Source organism: Sardina pilchardus, chromosome 10 (assembly GCF_963854185.1).
Source record: "Sardina pilchardus chromosome 10, fSarPil1.1, whole genome shotgun sequence".
In the NCBI taxonomy this organism is placed as follows: Eukaryota; Metazoa; Chordata; class Actinopteri; order Clupeiformes; family Clupeidae; genus Sardina; species Sardina pilchardus.
The window spans coordinates 1239630-1265064 of record NC_085003.1 but is presented as its reverse complement, the minus strand read 5'-3'; the positions used below and the strand labels follow the sequence as shown (position 1 = coordinate 1265064).

Below are 25435 nucleotides of genomic sequence, written 5' to 3'. Positions count from 1 at the left end.
CCATAATGTGTTACCAGACTACAATTCTGAGAAGAATTTGTCCGATCACGCCAAACTACAGATAAGTGGCCATCAGGCAAATACAAGCAATACAGGAAGATGGGGCAAAACATGGGATTGGGAACTCCATGCAAATGTTGGCATCTGCTCAACTCACCTCGACTCAACTCGGTTCAGGTACCAATATTCTAATATAGCCGCAAGCGGCGATGGCGGGCCCGAGCACCTGCGGTGCGGAGACCTGTGAAATTTCGGAATCTAACAAAGCAACATGTGCGTGGTGGTGGGCATGTGCATGAGCAACACACATGCCCACCAAATTTGGTCAATTTTCCTGAATGTATGTGTCAACCACAACAGACAACACGCTAGGTGGCGCTATAGAGTCCCTGAGCCACACCCTAGGCCAGAGCTCTATCTGTGACTATTATCGATAGCAATAACGCACAAGCCCACCAAATTTGGTTCATTTTCGTGAATGAGTGTGTCAACCACAACAGACAATGCGCTAGGTGGCGCTATACAGTCTCTAAGACACCCTTGGCCAAAGCGCTGTCTCTGAATAGCTATAGCAATAACACACATGCCCACCAAATTTGGTTCATTTTCCTGAATGTATGCGTCAACAACAACACACAATCTGCTAGGTGGCGCTATAGTCCCTAAGCCACACTCTAGGCCAGAGCTCTGTTTCTGACTAGCGACAGTAATAACAAACAAGCTCACCAAATTTGATTCATTTTCGTGAATGTATGTCAACCACAACAGGTAACACACTAGGTGGCGCTATAGAGTCCCTAAGCCACACCCTCGGCCAGAGCTCTGTCTCTGAATAGCTATAACAAAACACATGCCCACCAAATTTGGTTCATTTTTGTGAATGTTTGTGTCAACCACAACAGACAATGTGCTAGGTGGCGCTATAGAGTCCTTAAGCCACACCCTAGTCCAGAGCTCTGTCTCTAACTAGCAAAAACAATAACACACGAGCCCACCAAATGTGGTTAATTTTCGTGAATGTTTGTGTCAACCACAACAGACAATGCGCTAGGTGGCGCTATAGAGTCCTTAAGCCACACCCTAGGCCAAAGCTCTGTCTCTGACTACCGATAGCAATAACACACAAGTCCACCAAATTTGGTTCATTTTCGTGAATGTATGTGTCAACCACAATAGACAACGCACTAGGTGGCGCTATATAGTCCCTATGCCACACCCTAGGCCAAAGCTCTGTCTCTGACTAGCCATAGCAATAACACACAAGTCCACCAAATTTGGTTAATTTTCGTAAATGTTTGTGTCAACCACAACAGATAACGTGCTGCTAGGTGGCGCTATAGAGTCCCAAAGCCACACCTTACGCCAGAGCTCTGTCTCTGACTAGCAGAAGCAATTCCACATGTAGCTGCCAAATTACATCCAATTTACAACCTTTTTTCTGCCTATAACACCAACTTCCTGTTTCTTAATAAAACACCATAATTCAAACCTTCGCCATTTCGATATACTTTTGAAATTCAAAAATCTGGTCGCAATTCCTCTCGGGCAACCCCTCAAGATCATTTTAGTGCTTATATGACATGATTTCGATAAACCGTCTAGGAGAAGTGTTTCAAAATATGTGATGTGCAAAAATCATAATTATAATCATAACACAAATTCTTCTAAGATTTACTATATTGTTAAAATGTAAAAGTTGTTCAGATTAATACAACACATATGCTTACCAAATTTGGTTCATTTTCGTGCATGTATGTGTCAACCACAACAGAAACCGCGCTAGGTGGCGCTATAGAGTCCCTGAGACACACCCTTTGCCAGAGCTTTGTCTCTGAGTAGCGTTACCAATTCCACATCTAACTGCCGAATTTCAAGAGTTTTAGAGCATGCCAAGTTGGTGAAAAAAGGCCAAACATGACCTGTAAGAGGAAGTCACGGGAATAATAATAATAATCTGAGCAGAAGCAATAGGGCCTTGCACCTACGGTGCAGCCGCTGCTTCAGCGGCCGCACCTCGGTGCTCGGGCCCTAAATATGTGGTTTAATGTCTGCATTAGGCCCATACTCCAGTGTGTGATTTAAAACTTTGTCTTTCTCACTAGTGGGTCACTTTGACACTAAAAGAATGATTCTAATGACACTGTATGATATCTGTGCCAGGGTTATCATGTCTGTTCACGTCAACAACCATTGGTTAGAGTAGACTGACGTTTTCTACTGTTATCGTATGATTATCTATCCTTTGCTGTTGTGTATATAAACCTTGTATAATTCTCTATCAAATCAGAAACGGATATTCTGGAGTAGGGATGGGTATTGATAAGTTTTTATCAATATCGATGGCATTATCGATTCTGCCTATCAATCCAATTCCTTATCAATTCTCTTATCGATTCCCAAAAAATGTAGGTGCACCCACATTTTTCATTGCAACGCCAAAAGGTCACCTTTTATCGCTCTCCTTTCATATAATGTGAATGATTTTTTAACAATAAGGCGTAGAAAAAGCTTGTCTTTATTTAAAACACAATAAGGAATATACATATTCTTTATAAAGAAGTATAAAGATGTATAGTGTATATATATAATATAATATAATTCTTTATATATTCTAATCTATAGCCTACTACTGACATTTCTGATATTCATGACATTCATGACTATTCATATTACAACTCTGCCTCTTTAATTCAGCTGTCGGCTTGAAGCCTCAAATTGTAAACAAAGTAGCATAGTTGGCTAGCTTAGTCTAGGCCTACTGGTTGGACTGTTCAGTTTCCCCACGTGTGTTTAAGTTGCAAGGTAGGCTAATACTTTGTCTCCTTGGGACAGGCCCTTTTGAGTCTTAGAGTTGGAAAACATTGAGATGATCAGTCAACTTGAATGCAAGAGTTTGAATCAAATTTGTGCAGTAGCCTACGCTATGATGCTAACCGAAATTAATTATAATGTCGCTAGTTGTCTTCTATGCGTCACTGCTTTCATGATTGTGAATGTGCATGTCGAGGGGCGGGTGTCGCGCAGGAGAGAGGGAGAGGGAGAGAGAGAGAGAGCGGGCCAAGGGGGTTACTTATATACAGTTTGGCAAAGTTGCACGCATAGTCTACAATTAAAACTTGTGAAGGAAACGTATGCTTTCACCCGAGCAGCGTCAGGTGCACCTAGAATTATTTTCAGGCACACTCTTAAACATTTTGGGCGCATATCACTCTGGAGCCCTGGACCGGGCAACGTTAGCACCCCTCCGTAGTCTGTCAAACACATGACACTCTTGGAGCTTAATCCCATGCTTCACGGACAAATGTTTAAACATATTGCTGGTATTACTACCCTTACACGATTTGACTTGTAGTATGAGTCGTCGCAGAGGGCGTGTAGTAACACAAAATTTCAGGAAAACCGGAAAAGGTCCGACGTCATGCAGGCTGAGGGAATCGTTAAGGGAATCGATAACAAAAAAGACGTACGATGTCGATGGAATTGATAAGTTAAACCCGGTTCCAAGACGGAACCGGTTATCGATGCCCAACCCTATTCTGGAGTACTCTGTGCTTCATGTGTGACTCTCCTGTACAGCCTAATTAAACCCTGTATCTTGATTGTACTTCTTCGTGGTACTCATGTTTCAATATTTTTTACCAACAGGTGAAAATGTTTGCTTTCCCCGCTCCCCCTAGCATCCCCAGGCCGAAAACCAACCTTGCATTCTTGGGACTTACCGTTCCAATAGAGAAGTGAGAAAGAGAAAACTCGTTTTAAATCGTGTTTCTTACCTTAAACTTAACCACACTGTTCTGCTGAACTTATGCTAACCGTTTCGCTAGCTTGTAAATAAATCCATGTGCTTTATCATTACTTTTTTCTACAGCTAATAAAAAATAGCATGCACTCTTTTTCCAGCAGAGGGGAAAATTTCAATCCACACGTTTCAAATCATTTGTTAATTCTTAATGAGACAAAAACACTCCTGTTTTCGAACTGCCGGACGTCAGAGCACACACCTGTTGTGAATAATTACATAATGCAAATATAACTGCTTGTGCTAGCACAGTATGGCTGCGGTATTATTATTATTTTTTTTTAAATGGGCTTGTTAAGAAAATAGTACCAGGTACCAGTTTTTGCTAATGGTAAACCAAAAAAAAAAGCGCTGAGGCGAGTTGAGCAGATACCATGCAGTGGGAAAAGCAACTTTTCACATTTATGTGAATGGTGTTTAATTTCCATTTCAAACTGTCGCTTATGTACGCACGACATTAAAGGAATGTGTCAAGATGGCTGATCACAAATATTAACTGGGGCATTGGTGTTAGGTCTCCTCCTCAAATTCAAAACTATTTTTAAGTTTTTGAGGCGTTCAAATTTGTGTTGTTGCTGCACCATTCTTCAGCCCAGTTCACCTCTTTGCGGTATTGAGACACATCCTTTACACTTATTCGGCCGATGAAGGAGGTGTCACCGGCATATTGCAATATTTTGAAAGTGGTGGTGGGAGACCTTTGTATACTACAGGACCACCAGTCCAGTGTGCATGTCTGTATTTGTGTATAAGTAAGACAAACCTTCTGAGCCCCTTTGGTATCCTTAAGAGTGGTCATGAGGTCATCTAGTCCTTTGATTTTGAGCTCTAGCTCTTTTCCCTTGCTCTCGAAGTTCCTTCTCTGCTCTCTTGCCTGAAGAGCCTCATGTCGCACCTGTTTGTGATCCTCTTTGAGGTGCACCATGATCTGGAAAAATCTCTCTTGCTGAGCAAGGGGCAGGGCACCAGAAAACTGCCTCCGCAATGACTGTATTGTCTGTCTAAGATGTTTGGCTTGACCGTGAGCATTCTGGCGAACTTGCCACAGAGTTTTTTCTTTTTCATCCAACTGCTGTTCAGCACGCAACAACTGAGCCTCTACTTTACAGAGCTGGCTAGTGGTGGTCTCCAGCTTACATAGAGCAGTTGTTTCACTTAGCTGCAAGGCAACAATGTGCTGATAAAGCTTGGCAATGAGGGCTTTTTCTTCTGACTGGGCCTGGATGGAAAGAGAAGAACGATTTTTTTGTTAGCAAGCAAGTGTCTTACCCTGGAAATCCAGAGTTCTCGCAAGAGCACAATTAGTGTCTGCAAGATACTCTGGCCATGAGCAATGATATACACATTATGTTTTGCACCAATATCGGAGCTAACCAATCAAATCGCCTGAGGCGGGACAAAGGCGAGCTGAACTGATGACGACAGCACTACAACTTTCGGTTTTGGTCGTAGTTATCCAATTGCGTCAAAGTCCAGAATCAGTCAGAGTAAACATTGGTCGTAGTGCGAGATTTTCAAACGCATGCTTGGTGCTGCCCCTCGAGTTGGGCCATTTTCATTATTCGTGGCCAGACCCTTACTATGAAAAATTCCAGGGTCTGGTTTACTACCAGGCTACAAGTGTCTTACATTTAGTTATTTTTTTTAGTTTAATATTTAGTTTTTTGAAAACAATACACCATTTTATTGAAAAAAAAAACCCACCAAAACACCAAGTCTTAACCCCTAGTTTGCGCATTCACTGTGTTGTGAGCCTTTGTGCACTGCAGAAGCGTTTTCCATCATATTTCTCAGCTGTATTGAATCTTACTTTATAAACAATAAAACACTGTTATTGTGAAAGTGATTTATTATTTAATTGGTTGTTTTACTATAAATGTACTATAAATATACTATTCATTACTATTTTGATTATTAATGTAATGTGTCACTTTGTATAAAAGTGGTGGATAGGTGGGCCTGAGAAGCTAACCACTATCGCACAACACAGGGTTATTCAATATGGTGTATAGAACTCCACTAGATGAACCTCACAAAAACGGGATCTTGTTTATAGACCTCTGAAGTCCATCTACAAAAAAAGCTGCCATCTTTGAGATCTGGTATCTTGCGATTTTTCCTGTGGGAAAATAACATGGGGATTTTGAATTATCGCATCTGTTAAACTCTCATGGGGACGAAGAAGCCTGAAATTCAACTGTTTTGCTCAACACACCTCTTCCTTTGAGTAGCCCCTGTGATGTTCAACTTGCAATGCAACTTGCCAATTTACACCCAGATCTCCTTATATGGGCAAAGATGGCAGCTTTGATTCCTTTTTATAAGCGAATTTTAGAGGTCTATTGTGGAAAAAGGTAAGTGTAGCCCAGTGCCCAAGCTCAAAAATGTCAAATTTATTGAAAAAAGTCACTTGCTAAATATACCTCAGTAACAAATAACAATTAGGCAACAGATAAATATCAGTTCAAAAATAGAGAAAATAAAAATCTAAATCAATGACCAATAACGTCAGTTTTTTGTAATTGACAAGGTGTCAATCCTTGCTTCAAAAAAAGCTGATTTCCAAAACTGAAGAAAAAGGGCCAATAGGCTACCATTGTGTTATAAATGAAGTTCACCACTCTCACAACCTCATTCAAAATCTTATTCAGGTCAGGCCTTGACGCGAGCGCTTTCCTATGAATGAAACAGTCCGTACACTGCGCATCGGGCGCTACCCTCTTTATCAAGGGCTGCAGGCCATTTCTTTTACCTGCCATCGTCTGTGAGCCATCTGAGCAAAGTCCCTCACAGTTTTTCCTTTTGATGTCATGTTCTGCCAGGTAAACTAATTGTTGAGAATGTTGAATAGCCATTTTCATCTGGTCAATGATACAAGAGTCTAGATTACCTTGTTTGTGTGTGTTTTGTGAGATGGAGGTGCATGCTCGTAATTATTATTAAAGGAAGGCATAGGCTACAGATTTAAAAAAAAATCTCCGGTTTTTCACGTCAGCTCGCGCCCCACCTGGCACGTCTCTGCGCCCCACAGTTTGAGAAACACTGGTGTAGCCTAATGATGGCCAAGTACAAATCTACCATTAAGGGCAATCTGGGCATGTGCCCAAGGGCCCTTGAGCAAAAAGGGGCGCTCTGTAATGAAAAAAAGAAAAATACCATTGGTATTGTATTGTTGGCCATGGTGTGCACACCCCACTATCCAGCACTATACGACAAACTACTATTATTGACAAACAAGTGTGTAGTTGACATACCAGATTGGCTGAAAGCCCAAAGTAATAGCTAAATTGGTTGTATCGGGTAGGTGTGGTTTTATGTGTGCACGTGCATTTGTCTGGGGGCTGGTTGGCCCTTGAGCGGTCTGTTGCATCTGTATGCACGTGTGTGTGTGTGTGTGTGTGTGTGTGTGTGTGTGTATGTGTGTGTGTGTCTACAGACTTGTGTGGGGTATTTCACTAAGGCAAGTCTGCAACAGCACCAACAATACTTGTATTATGTATTTGCATTGTACGGAATAATCAGGGTGGGGTATCTATTTAGAGAAATAGATTTGCGTTCCCTCACAATTATTTTGCGTTTGTGCTCCCTTAGTAGCCTACGGTGCAGTAAGTGGAAGCTCTTGATAGTACATATGCCACTAACATCTATAAAACAATTTATGGAATGAAACTAGACAGGTACTGCTGATTGGTATTGCTGTTCACTGTTAAACTGCCATGGTCTGAGCACCAGCCAGTGGAGGGCATGATGCACCCGGATAATAGTGTGCGCCTGTCCTAATTCTGAAGCAAAGGCCACCGCTACAAAATGTGACCCTTCAAAGCGAAATCAGTCCCTTTGCGCACAACCTTATTTTGAGAAAATCCACAATAAACAAACTTCCGGGTTAACATCACGTTTTCGCATACAGTAATTCGACAGTACACAGTCTACAGTTTCATATTGTGAACTAATTTCATGGAAAAACATACGTTTTGACTGTTAAACCCGGCGAAGATTCAACAGATTTGCAGTCATTCCCGTTGCCCACGTGCCGCTTAAAAAGATGATTTGTCCTCTTCTGGCATATCATGACAGGAGAACCATGTCAACTTTGGATGCGGTTATCTTAGCAATAGTTTGTGTAATACCGTCGATATACATATCACTGGAAAAATTAGTTTATGGCCGTTCATGTGAGCACAGTAACTTAATTTTGTAAATTTTACCGAAGCGACTGGTTTCTCTTTGCAGGGTCACAAATGAGGAAACCCTGCGGAAGAAAATGAATGTTTTTACATCAACACAATATGTGGAGTGAAACTAGACAGGCCCTAATAACCTCTAACTAGTTCTCTTGCGTTGAGGAAAATGTCATGGTTAATATAGTGTAATAAGCTAGTGCAGAGCACCACCATCATTTACTTCACTGTCTGCAGATGCCTTTGCAACATTTTTTTTACTGAAAAGCTTGTTGAGCCTTTAAGGAGCACTTGAACAAGCAGGTGTGTTCTTAAGGCATTTCGGGTGGGACAGAAAACTACATTGAGCTAATGGTAACTTTTAGAGTTGACATTTCACCAAAGTCAAGTTTTCATGTTAAAATATCTGTGTTGACTTTGAACATTCCAACCAGAAACCCTCCAGGAACAGGCTGAAAAGGTCGTTATGTGTTGTGTGAGTTAATATGATATTGAATTTCAGATTTATGTTTGACCTATTTGGGCACAATCCAGTGACCCTACATCTCAATACATGGAGTGGTCACATTGGCCCCTCACACTGACTTTGCACTGAATCACAAATACTGCAGATATTCTATGACTTTTTTCTGAAATATTTTGCAGTGAGGAGATATTGCAATTATGGGAAATCATTGAATTAGCATGAGGTTTGTTAAAAACGCAAGATCGCATAATCCTAGAGAGAGTGAAAACCATGTGGAAATGTCAATATTTTGAATCTCTTAAATGTACGTAGGCTTGTCTACATTTTCCTTTTCAGGGGTTGAACTGTTTGTTGTTTTTTTCTTAATCTGTACAACATGAAAACCTGCTCAGAATGTTGCCAACATTATTGTATCCATACTGCATTGGTCTGCACAGTCTGTAGGTAGGGTCTGTACCCTCACCTGATAATCCAAGGTCTGTCTCCTCAGAGCCTCCATTTCATTTTCTCTGGATTGCTGTCTGGCCTCCAGGGCAGAGACCTGCATTTTTGCCACATTGGCCACCTCCTGCAAGCTATATAAAATAAAAAGGCCATTTCAGTTCTAAATGTCTTATGATAGTTCAGTTATATTATTTAGCACTTTTACCACATCCTCACTTGGAAATCTCCATCTTCATTTCAGCTTGCATCTTCTCAAGATCAGCAATATATTTCTGGTTGCTATCATTCACAGCATTACTAACACAGTTAGCCAGCTCATCCCGCAGCTCCTGCTCTACTCTCTGGGAATCCATGTTTTGCTTGGACACCTGGTGAGACATGAATCAGAGCAGGATAAGTTCATTAATGTTTAGGAAAATTAAGCAAGTAACTTGTCAAAAATATGTCTAAATGCACTACAATGACATTTATATTTTATTTATATGTTTTATTGTTTATTTTCAATTCTCCAATATAGTCATTGTTTATTTTCATTAGGTTATTGCTTTAATTGCTTTTATTGCTTTTTGAAATTGCTCACTGCTAAATGAATCATTGTATTGTTTTTATTTGTATGTCACTTTGGACAAGGGTGTCTGCCAAATAGCCATAACCATAACTATAACTATAACCATTTACACATTTACATTTTAGTCACATAATTTAGGAACATTGAACACTGACTGTAAGATTGAAAAAAACTGTGACTGTCCTGTATGAAGTTACTTGGTGCTGTGTTTGTAAGGCAGTCAAAAGTTCGAGGCACACCGATGTAGTGAAAAAAGTTAAAAATCTTTTATTGCATTAGATAAAAAGCCTACGCGTTTCGACTCTACTGAGTCTTCCTCAGGGCAAAACTGACTGTAAGATGTTTGTTTCATTTCAGGAAAAGTTAAGCAAGCCAGATGGCTGAAATATACTGTTAAAAATATGTTAGAAACATTTTGCAATGCAATTAATTGTGAAATTTATATATTTTTATAATCATTTCCCAAAACTATTCAAAAACAAAGATGTTTGATGTTTCACCTACATGTACCTCCACGTACCTCCACCCCACATCAAATCATCATTATGATTATCATTATGACAATTATTATTATTATGCTATATTGTTAGACATGCACTTTCACTTCAAAGCAGTCAATATTTGCAGTGCTAAAAGTGCTTAAAGTGCTAGTTTGTGAAAACTATGCACATGTGTACATGTCCTATGCACATCAGTAATGTAAGATATATTTACAATAGTTCATTGCTTTTGCATGGTTGCATGAGAAATACTTCTGAAAACAACAGCAATTATATGGGTGCTATAGTTTTGGGATGTTTCCCCTCATGCAAGCATCATACTCTGGTAGTCAAATGTAGAAAAAATTGATATGCTTTGTAATTAAATTTAATTTGAATGCCTGAATGTAAAGATCCAGGACACATAATACCAACTTTTGTCTCTGGTAAACGGCGGAGCATATGCGTAAATCACTTATCTGGAGATCTTTAAATGAAAGACTAAAGGGCCGTTCACACCAAGAACGATAACGATAACGATAACTGGCATAACACGGCATAGTGTTTTGTTCAGTTTTGTTCAGTTAGCCTATTAGCTTGTTTGATTTGCATTGAGTTCAATGAGCATCAAACAGGCTAATAGGCTAACTGAAGAAAACTGAACAAAACGCCATGCCTATCTCTAGGTATGGTGAAGGGTGTGTGATGATGTGGGTCAATTTTAGTTCTAAAGACCAAGGGAACTTTATCAGGATGCATAGTATCCTGGATCCATGAAATACGTGGCCTTTAAGGCGAGACACTACAGGTGAATAGGGTAACATTTTTAAATAATAGGTATCACCATGAAACTTCCTCAGTTGATTACTTACACAACTATGAGAAAAAAATGTATTACAAGATTTTGAAATGTGTATGTTCAATTATGCAAATTAGGCATTATCTCATTAAATATGCGTGATTTTGCATGTATTTCCGGTAGATAGATCTGAAGATATGAGAAAGCCAGGTGCAAAATTATTCTTTCATGTTGTTTACAAACAAGATTACAATAAAATTACAGAAGGATTTCAGGATATCTGCTTTCATTGCCTAGGAAATCCAAATATACTGTCCATAGCCTTAAAAAAACAATTTTTGCCATGCTTTTTTGATTAAAATGTCACATAAATCAGGCCAGGAATGATGTATTAACAAATCCCTCTGTAAATGTCTTCGGAATACTGTTAAGTGTATAACTAGAAAGTTTGGAGTACATAGGTGCTACAGAGGCTGAGAAGTATCTACCGGAAAATGACACAAAACCGCAAATAACTCGTTTTGAGAAAACAGCCTTGAAACACAGCCAATGAGATGCGTTCTCAGCTTAGACTCGTCTTTGAACTTTCGCGATTGGTTGCTAATACAAAGGAAATGTCCATATTTGGATTGCATAGCGTCATGCAGGAGAAACAGGGCTTTCCAACGGTGTCACACGCGATATGATTTGGATCACGGTCGCGGGAGTACATGACACTTTAGAATGGGAACTTTTGGTGAAATTAGGAGAAATACATAGGCGCGAGCAGACAAAAGTTCGTGAAATAAACACCTAAAAGTGCAAATCGGACTTTGTTGTTGTAGTAGGGTGGTAGAATACATGCTAAGGTAGCAAACTAGCACAAAATCTCGAAATTGACCGGAGGTCACAAAAACAGTGTTTTCACCTGCCGTGTCTCGCCTTAAAAATAAAAAACTGCCTGCCCCTATGTTAACCCTATGTGTTAAATTCCCATTGGGTTACATAGGGGTGCCAATATTTTTGACCTCGGTATTTTGGGAAGAACATTTATTTATTTATGATACATTATTCATTTACAAAGAAAATTGGTGTCCTTAAAGGGATAATCCAGAGTGAAATGCACTTTAGATCAATTTTTCGGACTATTGGGAGCACATATGTTGAGTTGACACCAAAATCATGTCATTCGGATGTATTTTGAGAAAGTTCGAGTTCACCGTTTTTAGCCAAAACTCGTTAGCCTGGAAGTGACCGGGGCGTGTCCTTTCGCCGCTACAAAACACTATTTTTAAATATCTCTTCTACTGTTCCAAACAACACTACACTTACGTGGTAGTGAGTAGAGGGTCCCTAAAGCCAAACCGAAGTATCCCCACGTCTTTATGTGGTCGGATAGAGAGTCCAGAATGAATTTAATCGAGTCCGTACCTTTCCGGAAATGTTAGTAAAATGTTGTTAAAGCGTTGCCAGCTGCAGCAGCGACATTTCCGAAAAGGTACTGACTCGATTAATGACAATGATAAATAACAATGATGTGCAATAAACTGACACTTCAAATAGCCCAGGCTACTTGAAAATTTGAAGAAACAAACATCAATTCCAACTGCAAGGTCCCAAATTGAAACGACTGATAATGGTCCCAGATTGAACATGTTTCAGAATGTTTCAGAGCTAGACAACGAGTGGCAGACAGAGCAACATGTCACTTATGTTACCAATTAAGATAGTTTTAAGACACATCGTTCTAAATCTCATCTGATGCATCTTTCTACCAAGTGGTTTGTCCTCCGCCAAACCTTTCTACGAAAGATCTCTCCGCCAATCTCCAAAAATCAAGATGGATATCAGGGCTGTCAGAACCGATCTGTGGCCGTCCGAAAAATAACAGTCTCATCTTGAAGGTTGAATTTACTCAATGGAAACGGTAGTAATCATCTTCTTGTCTCAGATAGTCTCTTGTCTCGGAAACATGTTAAACTATCGTTACGCTCCAAATGTTCGATATGTGTGCACGTTTGAAAAAGCTCATGGGACTGTGGTTCTTTCACTTGGAATTTACAATATGTGCACAGTCTTATACCTTTATCTTTTTTTTCATTTTTCTGGTTGTTTTTTTTTTTTGCTCGTAATGATATGTTGTATAAGTATGAGTCACGTCGTAGCTGGTTAGCCTAAAGGCTGGCTTACATTGTACGATTTTGGTCTGTTTTAACAGTCGGCGACTACATTTTCAAAATCGGGCGGAAATCATGGGAGTTGTAATGGAATCGCGGCGCGCTCCCGTCAACTAAATCGCTTAGTGTAAGGTGCCAATCTTAGCGGTTTTAGGTCCGTCGGAGTCAGTCTTTTTCTAGTTTTGCTGTTACGACAGTATCAAACATGTTTAATATTATCGGAAGTCTTTTCAGTCGTGGCTTAGTGCTGTGCGATATGGACAAAAAGCTATTTCCCGATATAGGCAATTCTATATCCCGATAACGATATATATCCCGATATAGTACTTCTACTTAAAATGATATATTTAAATATCCACACATGAATGCTAGTTTTTCTTATATTTATTTTTTTTAAAAATGAACAGTTGTGGTTGTGTGTACAGTAGGTGTAATTGAGTGCCTGTCACTTTAAGAAAAAGGTGAGAGAAAATAATGACGTTAAACCCAATAGTGAGCCTAAATTATCTAAATGCCATAGCCTAGATAGGTTAGCGACACACATTTGAGAGATGCAAGTGAGCAAATCAACTTAATATTAGCCTATTATTGTGTGTTACAATAGCATAACTTAAACTAGCAGCTTGTCTCGCTGTTAGCACTGCTACGCATACGAGTGTGTGTGAGGGGAAAAAGACGCACAGCCACAGGCTAGCTTTTAGGGGAGACCTGCCTTGCGCACACTGCACTTTAGGCTTCTTCAGAAGAACAGTCATTCTTAAAAGTATTGTAAAGAAGGCTAACATCAGGTGTTGTGACATTTTAAATTTCAGAGTATTGCAATATTTTTGTAGTATCAGTGCACTGTGCAACACTAGTCTTTATGCCAACTTCAAAAAAAGTTTAATTTGTTTACTATTAGCTGCGTTCACTTGCCTGGCCACCCATCCTGAGTCAGAAAATTAAGTTTACGTTGCCCGCTGCGAGAAGCGGCAACGCACCTGCAGTTAAATTATCTGAGAAGCAGCCACACGTTAAAATTACGATATAAACGGTAGAGGACTGTATCGTACGATAGACATTTTTCTGTCGTACAACGATATATACCGTAGTATCGCACAGCACTATCGTGGCTCATGCAAATAGTGAACATTAAAAACCAATAGTGACCTTGCTCCAACACGAACAGGAAGGGGCAAAATAGGCAACAGCTGTAGCATATATGATTATTTGTTATTTCATTTCTTATAAATTATTAGTCTAATTATTCTACGTGACAGAACAGCTCTATATCTGTTAGGGATGTCACACATGAAACAATGCTGCAGAAACGCGAAAAAATGACTTTGATATGAGTAGGCTATCATGTGAGTTCCTGTTGGTGATGACGTGTAGCCTAGTGCACGATGGAAATAATTTGAAGGAATCTGGTAGCAGTCTTGTAAATAGTGACCCAAAGTCTTTGCAAAATCCTAATCTGAGACTGGCCTGTGACTAGAAACTCAATGAATTGTCTTTAGATGTGAGAGGGTCTGAGACTGTAGTCTTTCAAAAATCTTTTCCAAATCTTTGCAAAGTCTGTCAATGTAAGGTAGGCTTAAGGCATGGTCTAAAACTCTATATATACAGATTTTTCCAGACATCAATTGGAGAAATTATTGAGAAACTTCCTTCCAGAAACTAAGCTCTCTCGGAAGAGGGGCGGGACTGTCGAGCTTTATTCACCTTATTCAGCCCTGCCCATATTTAAACGTTTTTGTCTTCCACATTGTCTTTAAACTTCCGGTCGGCTATCTACGTCTTGTTAGCAAGGGGGCAGGCGAACGTTCGCTAGCCATTCCATTGAAACCCCATTGAACTTTGGCGCCATTTTGCCATCAAATAACGTTACAGCTGAAGCGTTTTAAAGGAATATTTAGGTATTTTACGCTTTAAGCCCATTTTCTGTATTGCCTAGCATGAAAACGAGTGCTTGACACCGAAATCTCGATGATTGAGCCTGTTTGTGGAATTTGCCAGGTTTAGAATGGAGCTCTGTATGGCTTTAACATTGCTCGCTTTGTGCATGGACTATTCTGTCATTAAAACACCCCTAAACGTTCGTTATTTAAAATGTGCACCAAGTGGTTAATGGTCTTCAACGATCTTCTATAGCAAGTTTCGCAGTGAAATACAAATTCTGTTGTGTTATATTAGGCACACATGGTTGTGAGGTATCTGAAAAAGTACTTCCGGGATTTCGAAAATCAAGATGAAAGATGACAGAAGCTGTCTTTCGCTGCTAAACTTGCTATAGAAGTTCGTTGAAGACCAGTAACCACTCGGTGAGCTGCACATTTTTAAAAACGAACGTTTAGGGGAAAACGGGCTCAAAGTGTAAAATACCAAAATATTCCTTTAAGCCTTTTCTATTTTCTACGAACATTTTCTATTTTCGGAGTAATACAACATTGTGTGATTGGTGTCATAACCTCGTAACTGTCTTACTGGCTGAGTAATACACTTTTTTCCAAAAACAATGCTAAAGTGACGTAAGTTAGGTAATGCGCATGTGTCCAGAGGTATATTTTTCTTACTTTTATGTAGCCAGCAGTGTTGCATGTCTGAACGGCCCGTCCCGTCCCGCCGTTTTCAACTAACCCGACCGTCTAACTTAGTCGTAGCGTCATTGAGCTACGCAAAACTGGTATCTCATATGCATGTAAAACAATATAGGCCTAATTATATATAGCCTAGTTTAATGCTCAGCATTTGGGAAACATGCATTTAGTCTACCTTTTTTTGTTCCGTGTTATATAGTGTCAAGTGTCAAGGCATATAGCCTTGATGCCACTAAATTAGTTGGGGAACTGATTGGGGAAACTTTTAGTTTATTTTTCTTGCAGTCCATGGTTCCATAATACCATTCGATCTTGCTGCAAATTATCAGACTTGGGAAGCACGCATCGCATCGGCAACTTCGCTGCTCAGTAGCCTAATTTTCTGTCGAGGAGGTCAGCAGTTCGAGAAAAGCTGCAGATCATAGACAGAGAAAGCATATGCTCTGAGAACAGAACACAACTGCATGTCAAGTGTAGCCGAGGGTCTGTCTACGCAGAAACAACAAGTGGCTTGGTGCGCACACCCCGCTTTCAACGTCATTGACTCCCTGCATTTCTACATGTTCGTGACAAAATGTGGGGGATAGAATCACGTTTCAGTGAGGATGCTGCAAATGATGTCTTTCTCTTCTAAATTATGTGTACGATATAAATATAAAAAAATTAACGGCATATTTATTTTAACCGACCCGACCAAACATGACCTGAATATCATTACAAATATTTTTTATTGACCGATAACCGCGGGTGACAGCGGGTGACCGCGGTCGCCCGCTCGATTTGGATCAGCCCGCGCATCACTGGTAGCCAACACCTTTGTTGAACCTTTAAGACAAATTTACCTCCAGGAATTTATTCTCAAGGTCAAAATTCCGTTGTTCCACTTGTTTTAGAGAGTGACGAAGGTGCTCATACATTCTCTGGGCGTGCTCGGCCCTCTGCCTCTCATTCAGCTCCTTCATCTCCAAAGTAGCAATCATTTTGGAAACAGACTTTATTTGGCTGTTTGTCTCAACATTTTCAACGCTGCTGGTGTCTGTTGAGTAAAAAAAAAGATGTTATGACAGGCACTATGGATATGTTCATAATATAGTCATTTTAACACCTGTGTTAACATAGCACCTTTTTGACTAGAGACTAATGTGTATGACTATAGATTATCATAGCATAATTCATCATAACAAAAAATAATGATAGATACGTAAATAATACAAAATATTGTGGATAAGTATGTACAAACGTTTAATCTTATTTTTAAAAATGAACGAATCGTTCTATAAGTAACCAGGGTGACCAATGAAATAACCACCAGGATTCAGGAAAGACAAATTTTAAAGGGATATTCCGCCATTTTTGGAAATACGCTCATTTTCCACCTCCCCTCGAGCAAAACAATCGATATTTACCTTGTGACCGTTCATCCAGCCATTCTGTGAGTCTGGCGATACAACTTTTAGCTTCAGCCTAGCATAGATCATTGAATCGGATTAGACCATTAGCTTCTCGCCTGCTAGCTTCATGTTTAAAAGTGACTAAGATTTCTGGTAATTTTCCCATTTAAAACGTGTCTCCTCTCAAGTTAGAAAGTGCAATAAGACCAACTGAAAATTAAACCTGGTGTTTTTCTAGGCTGATTTGACATGGAACTACACTCTCATCTGGCGTAATAATCTTGCAACTTGCAAACGTACCATAGGCGCAGTGATATCGTACGCAGCATCTGAAAATAGTCCCCATAGACAACAAGCAGTAGTAGTGCCAGTAGTTTGCAAGTTGCCTTGATTATTACGCCAGATGAGAGTGTAGTTCCATGTCAAATCAGCCTAGAAAAATGCCAGGTTTCATTTTCAGTTGGTCTTATTGCACTTTCTAACCTGAGAGGAGACACGTTTTAAATGGGAAAATTACCAGAAATCTTAGTCACTTTTAAACATGAAGCTAGCAGGCGAGAAGCTAATGGTCTAATCCGATTCAATGATCTATGCTAGGTTGAAGCTAAAAGTTGTATCGCCAGACTCACAGAATGGCTGGATGAACGAGAACAAGGTAAATATCGATTGTTTTGCTCGAGGGGAGGTGGAAAATGAGCATATTTCCAAAAATGGCGGAATATCCCTTTAGGAGTATAGGTGTTTTATATGTGATACAATCTCTGACATAATCTGGTGCCAGGCCAGCAAAAGCTTCAAATGTGTGAAAATGTGACACTAAAATGTCTCAGACTGATTCTATCATTTGATCTTTCAACTTCTACCTTGAGAGTTTCTGTGATCCCATGTTTGTTCTAGGATATGAACTCTCTCCTTGTTGATTTGCAGTTCTTTGCCGAGTGAGCTGATGTGTTCACGAAGAGACACATTCTCTTGCTTAGGAAAGACAAGAGGATATATAAAGATGATATATGTTCTATGTATTATATAGATAATATGTTCTATACATCTTATAAAAAGGTGCAGTCAGAGGTATAGGCACTGTGCTTTTTTACCTCTAAATGTTCCAACGCAGTGGTCCTCTGAATTAGATGGTTGTCTTTTTGCAGCAGGTCTCTATATTTAACAGTTAGGTTGATGTACTGTTTATCGGCTTTCTCAAGTTCTGAGGAAGGGACACTTTTATCCAGAGCCTTCTGTAATGTAGTCATTTTGAAAACAGCCATGTCCTTCAAATATAAATTACAAATAAGAAACATCCAATCCCAGCACAAGCAGAAAATAAAATGTACTTAAACATTTATTGACAATCAAATTATGAATATGCTTTGGAAAATAAACTTACCTTATATCTTTGTAAGTAAGATATCCTCTCAGTTACAGAAATCTCCATTTTAAGAAAATCATCTTTAAGCTTGTTGTTCTCCTTCCTAAGGTGCTGTTCCAGTTCCAGCAAAGTAGTGCAGTACCTAGTTAGAGATGTTTCATTCACTCGAAGCACAGTCATTTTTCGCGCTGCCTCCGAGATGCATCTCTTGATCTCTGTAGGGTGCTTCTCTAAGACATCAAGCCAATGCTGGGTATAAACAGATAAACAAGGTGAGTAGGGAACAAAAAACATTGGAGTTCAAATTTTCACATCTAATCAGAATCCAAAACACAGGGCGGATAACATTTACACTGCAAAAAAAAAATCTAACCTATGGTAGCCAATAAATACTTGTGTGAAAAGATCTAAACTGGCTGGTGATTGGCTGCCTCACGTAATGTCACACAGGTCAATCGATGGCCAATAGCTGGCCACTTAAAGAGAAGCTATGCAGGATTGGCGATTTCATCTCCGGTTTCGCTTTTCGTTTTATGCTTGCATATTTCTCTGCAGAGCCTCCCCTACAGCTTTAGCGTGTATATTTATACAAAGGCTATACAGAATATATAAATTGCAAGCGTGGTTCTTCTTGTTCTGTATGTGTCTCAGACTTCCAGATGTAAACAAGGAGCGATCGCCTCCTGGACAAACTGCAAGGCTGCAATAGCGGATAGAGACACTGGGGGCGGGAGGAAATATTACTGTTTTCGATTAAAACTGGTCAGTCAAGCAAAACAACGATTTCTAAGCGATTTTATGACTATGAAAAAGTTGCATAGGGTCTCTTTAAACCTTAGGGGTCTGCCATCCCACCGGTGGGATTTTTTGGTCTGTTCCAAACACACGTTTGACACTCCGCGAGTTTTTGTCCTAGAAACATATAAGTGACACCATTAGAAACCTTTGATCAAATAGTTTCCAAATATATATGTTTTAAAAGAGAATGTATCAATGGGACTTTGTAAATACAATAAAATACAATCCTAGGATTTCAGTCCTCTCACCTGCAGCAGGCCCATTTAAAAAGCCCATTGAACTTAATTTGCATTTGAGAGAAACACTCACTAAGTGACCCATTTGATTTAGTCTGACTTTTTTCCAATTTGTAGTGAAACCACAAAATATTTCAGATTTTTTTTTTTCACTTTTATGTAGCCAGTACTTATGTTTACAAGATGCAGACTTCAAAAGTTTTCGATAGATATATTTATAGTGTGCTTATTCATAAAGTTATAACCTTTGAAAATCTTTTTTTAAATAGTTGTGTTAGATGAATTATAATAAAAAGTAATTTCATTACATCCACTTCACTCTCATTTTCTTATTGTGGAGGACCTCTAGAATATAACCATATGTGCCACTTTTGCATAGATGTTTTTAGTTAGATAAAAAACTTAAAAATCTCAAGGTATACCTGACTGCCTCAAAGTGCCTGAAAAGGCCTCAGACCCTGAAGTGTTAAGGAGAAATTATTTATTATATCGAAATTTACAAACAATGGTGTCGAAAGAGTATCGTTTAGGAACCAGCATCGAAATCAAGGAATCGAAATTGCCACCGTATGGAAAAATTTGGAACCTTGCGGACACCCTGTTTTAAGACCTCACAGCCCTGCCAGATTCATTGACAATAATGTCTTTTCTAGATTCCAGCTTGGGTAAGGCCACTTTTTCTTTCAAATCTTTTTATTGAGGAATCATCTGTATTCGGGTAGTTGACATCTGGCCAAGAAAAAGTGCTTTTTTTGGAAAACATCGTTTTTTAAAGGGATAATCCGGAGTGAAATGCACTTTAGATCAATTTTTCGGACTATTGGGAGTACATACGTTGAGTTGACACCAAAATCATGTCATTCGGATGTATTTTGAGAAAGTTCGAGTTCACCGTTTTTAGCCAAAACTCGTTAGCCTGTAAGTGACCGGGGCAGGTCCTTTCGCCACTACAAAACGCTATTTTTATACCTCTTCTACTGTTCCAAACAACACTACACTTACGTGGTAGTGAGTAGAGGGTCCCTAAAGCCAAACCGAAGTATCCCCACGTCTTTATGTGGTCGGATAGAGAGTCCAGAATGAATTTAATCGAGTCAGTACCTTTCCGGAAATGTTAGTAAAGTGTTGTTGAAGCGTTGCGCAGCTGCCGCAGCGACATTTCCGGAAGGTACTGACTCGATTAAATTCATTTAACGATCATTGTTTTAAGTCACATTCAATCTTGTGGCCATATAGTTACAGTCCTGTCATAAGGTGAAACAATGTGTTAAGAATGAGGCCTCAAATCATACTCACTGCAAACTCTTTGACCTTCATCTCATCCACCTTCTTCTGTTCCTCCAACTTAGTATTTGCCTCCTTAAGTGACTCTCTCTCCTTATGCCATGCCTCACTCTCTCTGAATTCAAAATCAGCTAGAGTTAATATTTTAAACAAAATCATTTGCTACCTTTTTTCAATTACAAAAATTGTCAAACAAACCTTTGGTATTCTTCATATAGAAGCCCTTGCTGGTGACGAATCACAGCTAGTTTCCTTCTATACTCCTTTAAAGCTAACTGGAGTCGTTTGCATACATCTTCTTTATCTTTCACCTCCTAAAAAAAATAATTAATTGCCACACAAAATCAGACTTTGTGTATGGAACTGCTGGAATATCTAGCCTATTATAAATATGTTCTTTCAAAGATGTATACATTGTTTAAGAACGAAATATGCTTTTTAACAAACCAGCAGAAGTCGAACAGCATAATCATTTAGAGAGCTGATGGTGTCCACAATAGATGGCGTTAATTCCTCGGGAATGAACAAGGCCTTAAAACCCTCTTTGTTGTCTTTAGACTTCAGTGTTTCTAACTCACTCTCCAAATGCATAATCTGCCAAAACAAATTCAAAATAAAGACACAGAGTCAATAAGCCCCACCATTTTCAAACAAAAGTGAATGCAGAATTATGCGGTGATTGCTGTGCAAAATTAATATTCCCCAACCCTACAACACTGTAAGCCACAGGTAAGAACTTTAACAACGGAATGAATAAAATTGCACAACTTTTTAAACCCATACCATTGGGGCCTCAAATTTGTGGACATACTGCCCTTATCCGTGAAGGAGAAAATAAAGAGCTTAATTAGTGTTACAGCATATAAGAAGTATCCAAATGTAATACCTTTTCATTGGCTGTTGTCAGTTCTCTCATAGTCAGTGCTGCATCCTCCCTTACACCTTTCATTTCCTGTCTGAGTTCATTGTTTCGATCTGCTAAATAGTCAATCTGCATCTTACTTTGCAGATTGGTTTCAGGCGTTCCTTCTGAATTTCTCATTTCTAAAGCCTTTAATGTACACAAAAAGGCACAAATATGAACACATTTCTAAAAGGTAATAGCCAAGGCAATGTTTTAATGTGAATTACTGAAACTTATCAACCTTATAAAATCATATGTCAAAGAGAGAACCTTCCAAGACTATACTCACAGTCACAAGTCTTTCCAAACTAGGAACACTAATTCCCAATTCTGTGTGAGTCTTTTTCTGGCTGTCCTGTAAAGCCACAAGGATCTCCTTAATGCCTTCTTCCAAGTGCTTATTTTCATGTAAGATTTCATTAACTGTGAAGATCATGCACATTGACAGATAATCAGATAATAGTCAGTGTTGGGGAGAAACGCATTACATGTAAATGAGTTACGTAATTTAATTACAAAATAAATGTAACAGTAATATATTACAGTTACTGGAGAAAAATGTGTAATTCAATTACAGGTACTTTTGAAAATAAAAAAAAAACACAATTTGAATTACATCTCAATATTGTCAGCAAAACCTTGCAAAAAATATTGTATGTAAAAAGAACTGTTTCCCTCCACAGCCATAATTTGATACGGGACCTTCTGATCTATCACGATATATCACGCTCTATCACGCTCTATCACGTCTACAGCGCCATCAGCCTAGGCCTACATGCCTGCCTGTAAACATGTTATGATAAAGGGAAAAAAGGCTGTGACCTATGTGTATGTCAACTCAGATTGATTTTACAGTAAAATTTGGCTTGAAGTCTGACCTTGTGGTGATTATGATTATATTATCCTCATAAAAAAAATGTGATGCTAATTTATGTATTAAAAGGGGCTCAATATAGCCTGGGAATGCCCATGCTGCCTTGTGTGCTTGTACAGAACTGCTCGGCAGCCTGGAGACCAAGGCCGAATTCTTCACATGGATTTGGGGACTATATATATCATTAAAAAATCTGAAAAGTAATCAAAAAGTAATCAAAAGTAATTAGTTACTTAGTCAGTTAGTTAGATAGTCATAAGACCACGGAAGATAAAGCACACTGAGGATTTTAGAGTCTGTGTCGATGACTGTTTTATAACTGAGAGCACAACTGTTAAAAGTCTAGGTGTTACCTTGGATCAATTTTTAACATTTAGACCTCACATAAGAAACATTTCCAAAATTGCTTTTTACCATCTAAGCAACATTGCAAAAATCAGGTCTATGCTATCTTTAAAGGATGCTGAAATTTTAGTGCATGCATTTGTCTCATCTAGACTAGATTACTGTAATGGATTATTTTCTGGCCTGCCTGCATGCACTTTAAGACCCCTGCAGCTAGTTCAAAATGCAGCAGCCAGAATTTTAACAAAAACAAGGAAAAGTTCACACATAACACCAGTTTTAATCTCATTACACTGGCTACCCATCCCTGCACGAGCTGATTTTAAAATCCTTCTTTTAGCATATAAAGCACTAAATGGACTTGCATCTTCCTATGTGGCAGACTTGATAACCCCCTACACCCCCTCGCGCCCATTGAGATCTCTGGATGCAGGCCTCCTGACAGTTCCCAGGGTAAAAACCAAATCTGCAGGCCAGCGCTCCTTTGCGTTCAGAGCTCCATATTTGTGGAATAGTCTTCCATCGGATGTTAGGGAAGCCAGTTCCGCAAATATTTTTAAAAGCAAACTAAAAACCTTCCTCTTTTCAAAGCACTATGGCCTATAACCCATGTATTGGTTATTTTACAATGGTTTTACATTTGTTTTACACTGTTTTACATCTGTTTTATTTGTTTTACATTTGTTTTCTATTTGTTTTATATTTGTTTTACTGAAACTTCTATTTCTTGTTTTATTCTTCTTCATTTTAATTTATTACCCTAACATACTGTTATTTTTATTTTAATCCATGACTCCACAGATACTACTCTCATGTGGCTGCTCATGAGCTCAAAGGGTATCTCTGTGTACAGTGTTTTGAGACCATGCTTATGGTGATACTGCACTTTAAATATCAATAAACTTGAAACTTGAAACTCAGATAAAGTAATTCAAATAGTTACACTACTATTACATTTTAAACAGGGTAACTTGTAACTGTAACACATTACATTTCTAAAGTAACCTTCCCAACACTGTAGTGATATTAGTAAGTAGTGTGTGACATCACTGCACCCATGGTACGTTTGCACCAGTGATGCGCGGGTACGTGTCTGAACGACCCGCCCCGCCCCGCCATTTACAACTAACCCGACCGCAACTCGGACCGCAAAAAATAATTATTGAAATACTGGACCCGACCCGCTTATTGTAAAAAGTAGTCTAACTTAGTCGTAGCGTCATGGAGCTACGCAAAACTGGTATCTCATATGCTTGTAAAACAATAATATATATTGCCTAATTATATATAGCCTATAATTGCTCAGAACTTGGGAAACATGCATTTAGTCTACCTTTTTTTTTGTTCTGTGTCAGCATTCATCCAAAAATTAGGCTATTTGACTCAACATTGAACAATAGGGCTCGGGATCATGACGTGAAAACTTCGCGGGCGCAGCCATATTGGCAGCTTGTTTACTATGGATTACTATGGATTTACTCCCGCCTATATTAGTGTGTTCCTGTTACTTCGTTTTTGCCTTCTTGGTCGTATGTTGCTGTGTAGTGGGGTGTAACAGCACCACCCATGATCGCAAGAGGAAAAGAATCGCTAATACTACATTTCTGCTTGTTGTCTTCTGCATCTGAATGAATGGACATTACGCTCGGTGCGCTACCAATATGGCGGCTATGCCTAGAATGCAAGGCTTGTTCCCGAGCCCTATTAGCCTAAGGATTTTCCTATACAAATTCTGTTTCAGCCGTTCCTCACATGAATGCCTTGAACCTCTCCCAAGCATGCAATGCAGGCATAGAATAGGCTATTATTAAGAAACTCTTTATTAACGTCTTCATCAATGGACCAAAACAAAAACCAAAACCCATATAGAGCCCGATTGAGTGAGTCATTGCTCCGCGATTAAATTGCAGCGAGATGAAACCTTTATTGCACGAAAGAGCAAACGTGGGGCTTTCCAACGAGCCACTTTATAAGTTGTGCAAGGACGCACATTGCATGCTCATATTGTAGGCTATGCCTTGATAACATTGAATTAAGAAGAAGCCTATTCCTGATTTGGTAAACGTTTAGTTTATTTTTCTTTCCATAATACCATTCGATCTTGCTGCAAATGATCAGACTTGAGAAGCACGCATTGCATCGGCAACTTCGCTGCTCAGTAGCCGAATTTTCTTTCGAGGAGGCCAGCAGTTAGAGAAAAAAGCTGCAGATCATAGACAGAGAAAGCAACAGAACACAACTGCATGTCAAGTGTAGCCGAGGGTCTGTCTACGCAGAAACAACAAGTGCATTTCTACATGTTCGTGACAAAATGTGGGGGATAGACTTTGCGTTTCAGTGGGAATGCTGCAAATTATGTCTTTCTCTTCTAAAGACAATTACGATATAAATGACAAAAAATTAACGGCATATTTTTTTACCGACCCGACCAAACATGACCCGAATATCATTAAAAATATTTTTTCTTGACCCATAACCGCGGGTGACCACGGGTGACCGCGGGTGACCACGGGTGACCGCGGTCGCCCGCTCGATTTGGATCAGCCCGCGCATCACTGGTTTGCACTTAACCTATCGATTGTTTTGCTCAAGGGGAGGTGGAAAATGAGCTTAATTCCAAAAATGGCGGAATATCCCTTTAAAATTCATTTGAAAAACACAGTATAGAGAAGAAAACATACGTTTGGCCTTAAATTCAGATGATTCCTTTTCTGTTAGCTCCAGTTCTTTCTGTTTGCTATTAAGCTCCATCCGAAGATGTTCATT

The 25435-nt window shown here is 39.2% G+C and overlaps 1 protein-coding gene across 3 annotated transcripts in view; it reads right to left on the bottom strand.

The window, feature by feature from the left end:
* The window catches only part of cep290 (centrosomal protein 290), a 138131-nt gene that overhangs the window by 51088 nt on the left and 61608 nt on the right, over window positions 1–25435 (bottom strand). For all 3 annotated transcript variants that reach the window (XM_062546872.1, XM_062546874.1, XM_062546873.1), the window contains exons 18-30: window positions 25351–25435; window positions 21740–21873; window positions 21433–21597; window positions 20994–21140; window positions 20745–20860; window positions 20559–20661; window positions 18247–18477; window positions 17957–18130; window positions 17726–17837; window positions 16314–16507; window positions 9107–9258; window positions 8910–9021; window positions 4563–5018 (exon numbers count right to left, since the gene is read on the bottom strand). In XM_062546872.1, the coding sequence (XP_062402856.1) occupies window positions 4563–5018; window positions 8910–9021; window positions 9107–9258; window positions 16314–16507; window positions 17726–17837; window positions 17957–18130; window positions 18247–18477; window positions 20559–20661; window positions 20745–20860; window positions 20994–21140; window positions 21433–21597; window positions 21740–21873; window positions 25351–25435 (2181 nt within the window). The remainder of the gene's footprint in view (window positions 1–4562; window positions 5019–8909; window positions 9022–9106; window positions 9259–16313; window positions 16508–17725; window positions 17838–17956; window positions 18131–18246; window positions 18478–20558; window positions 20662–20744; window positions 20861–20993; window positions 21141–21432; window positions 21598–21739; window positions 21874–25350) is intronic.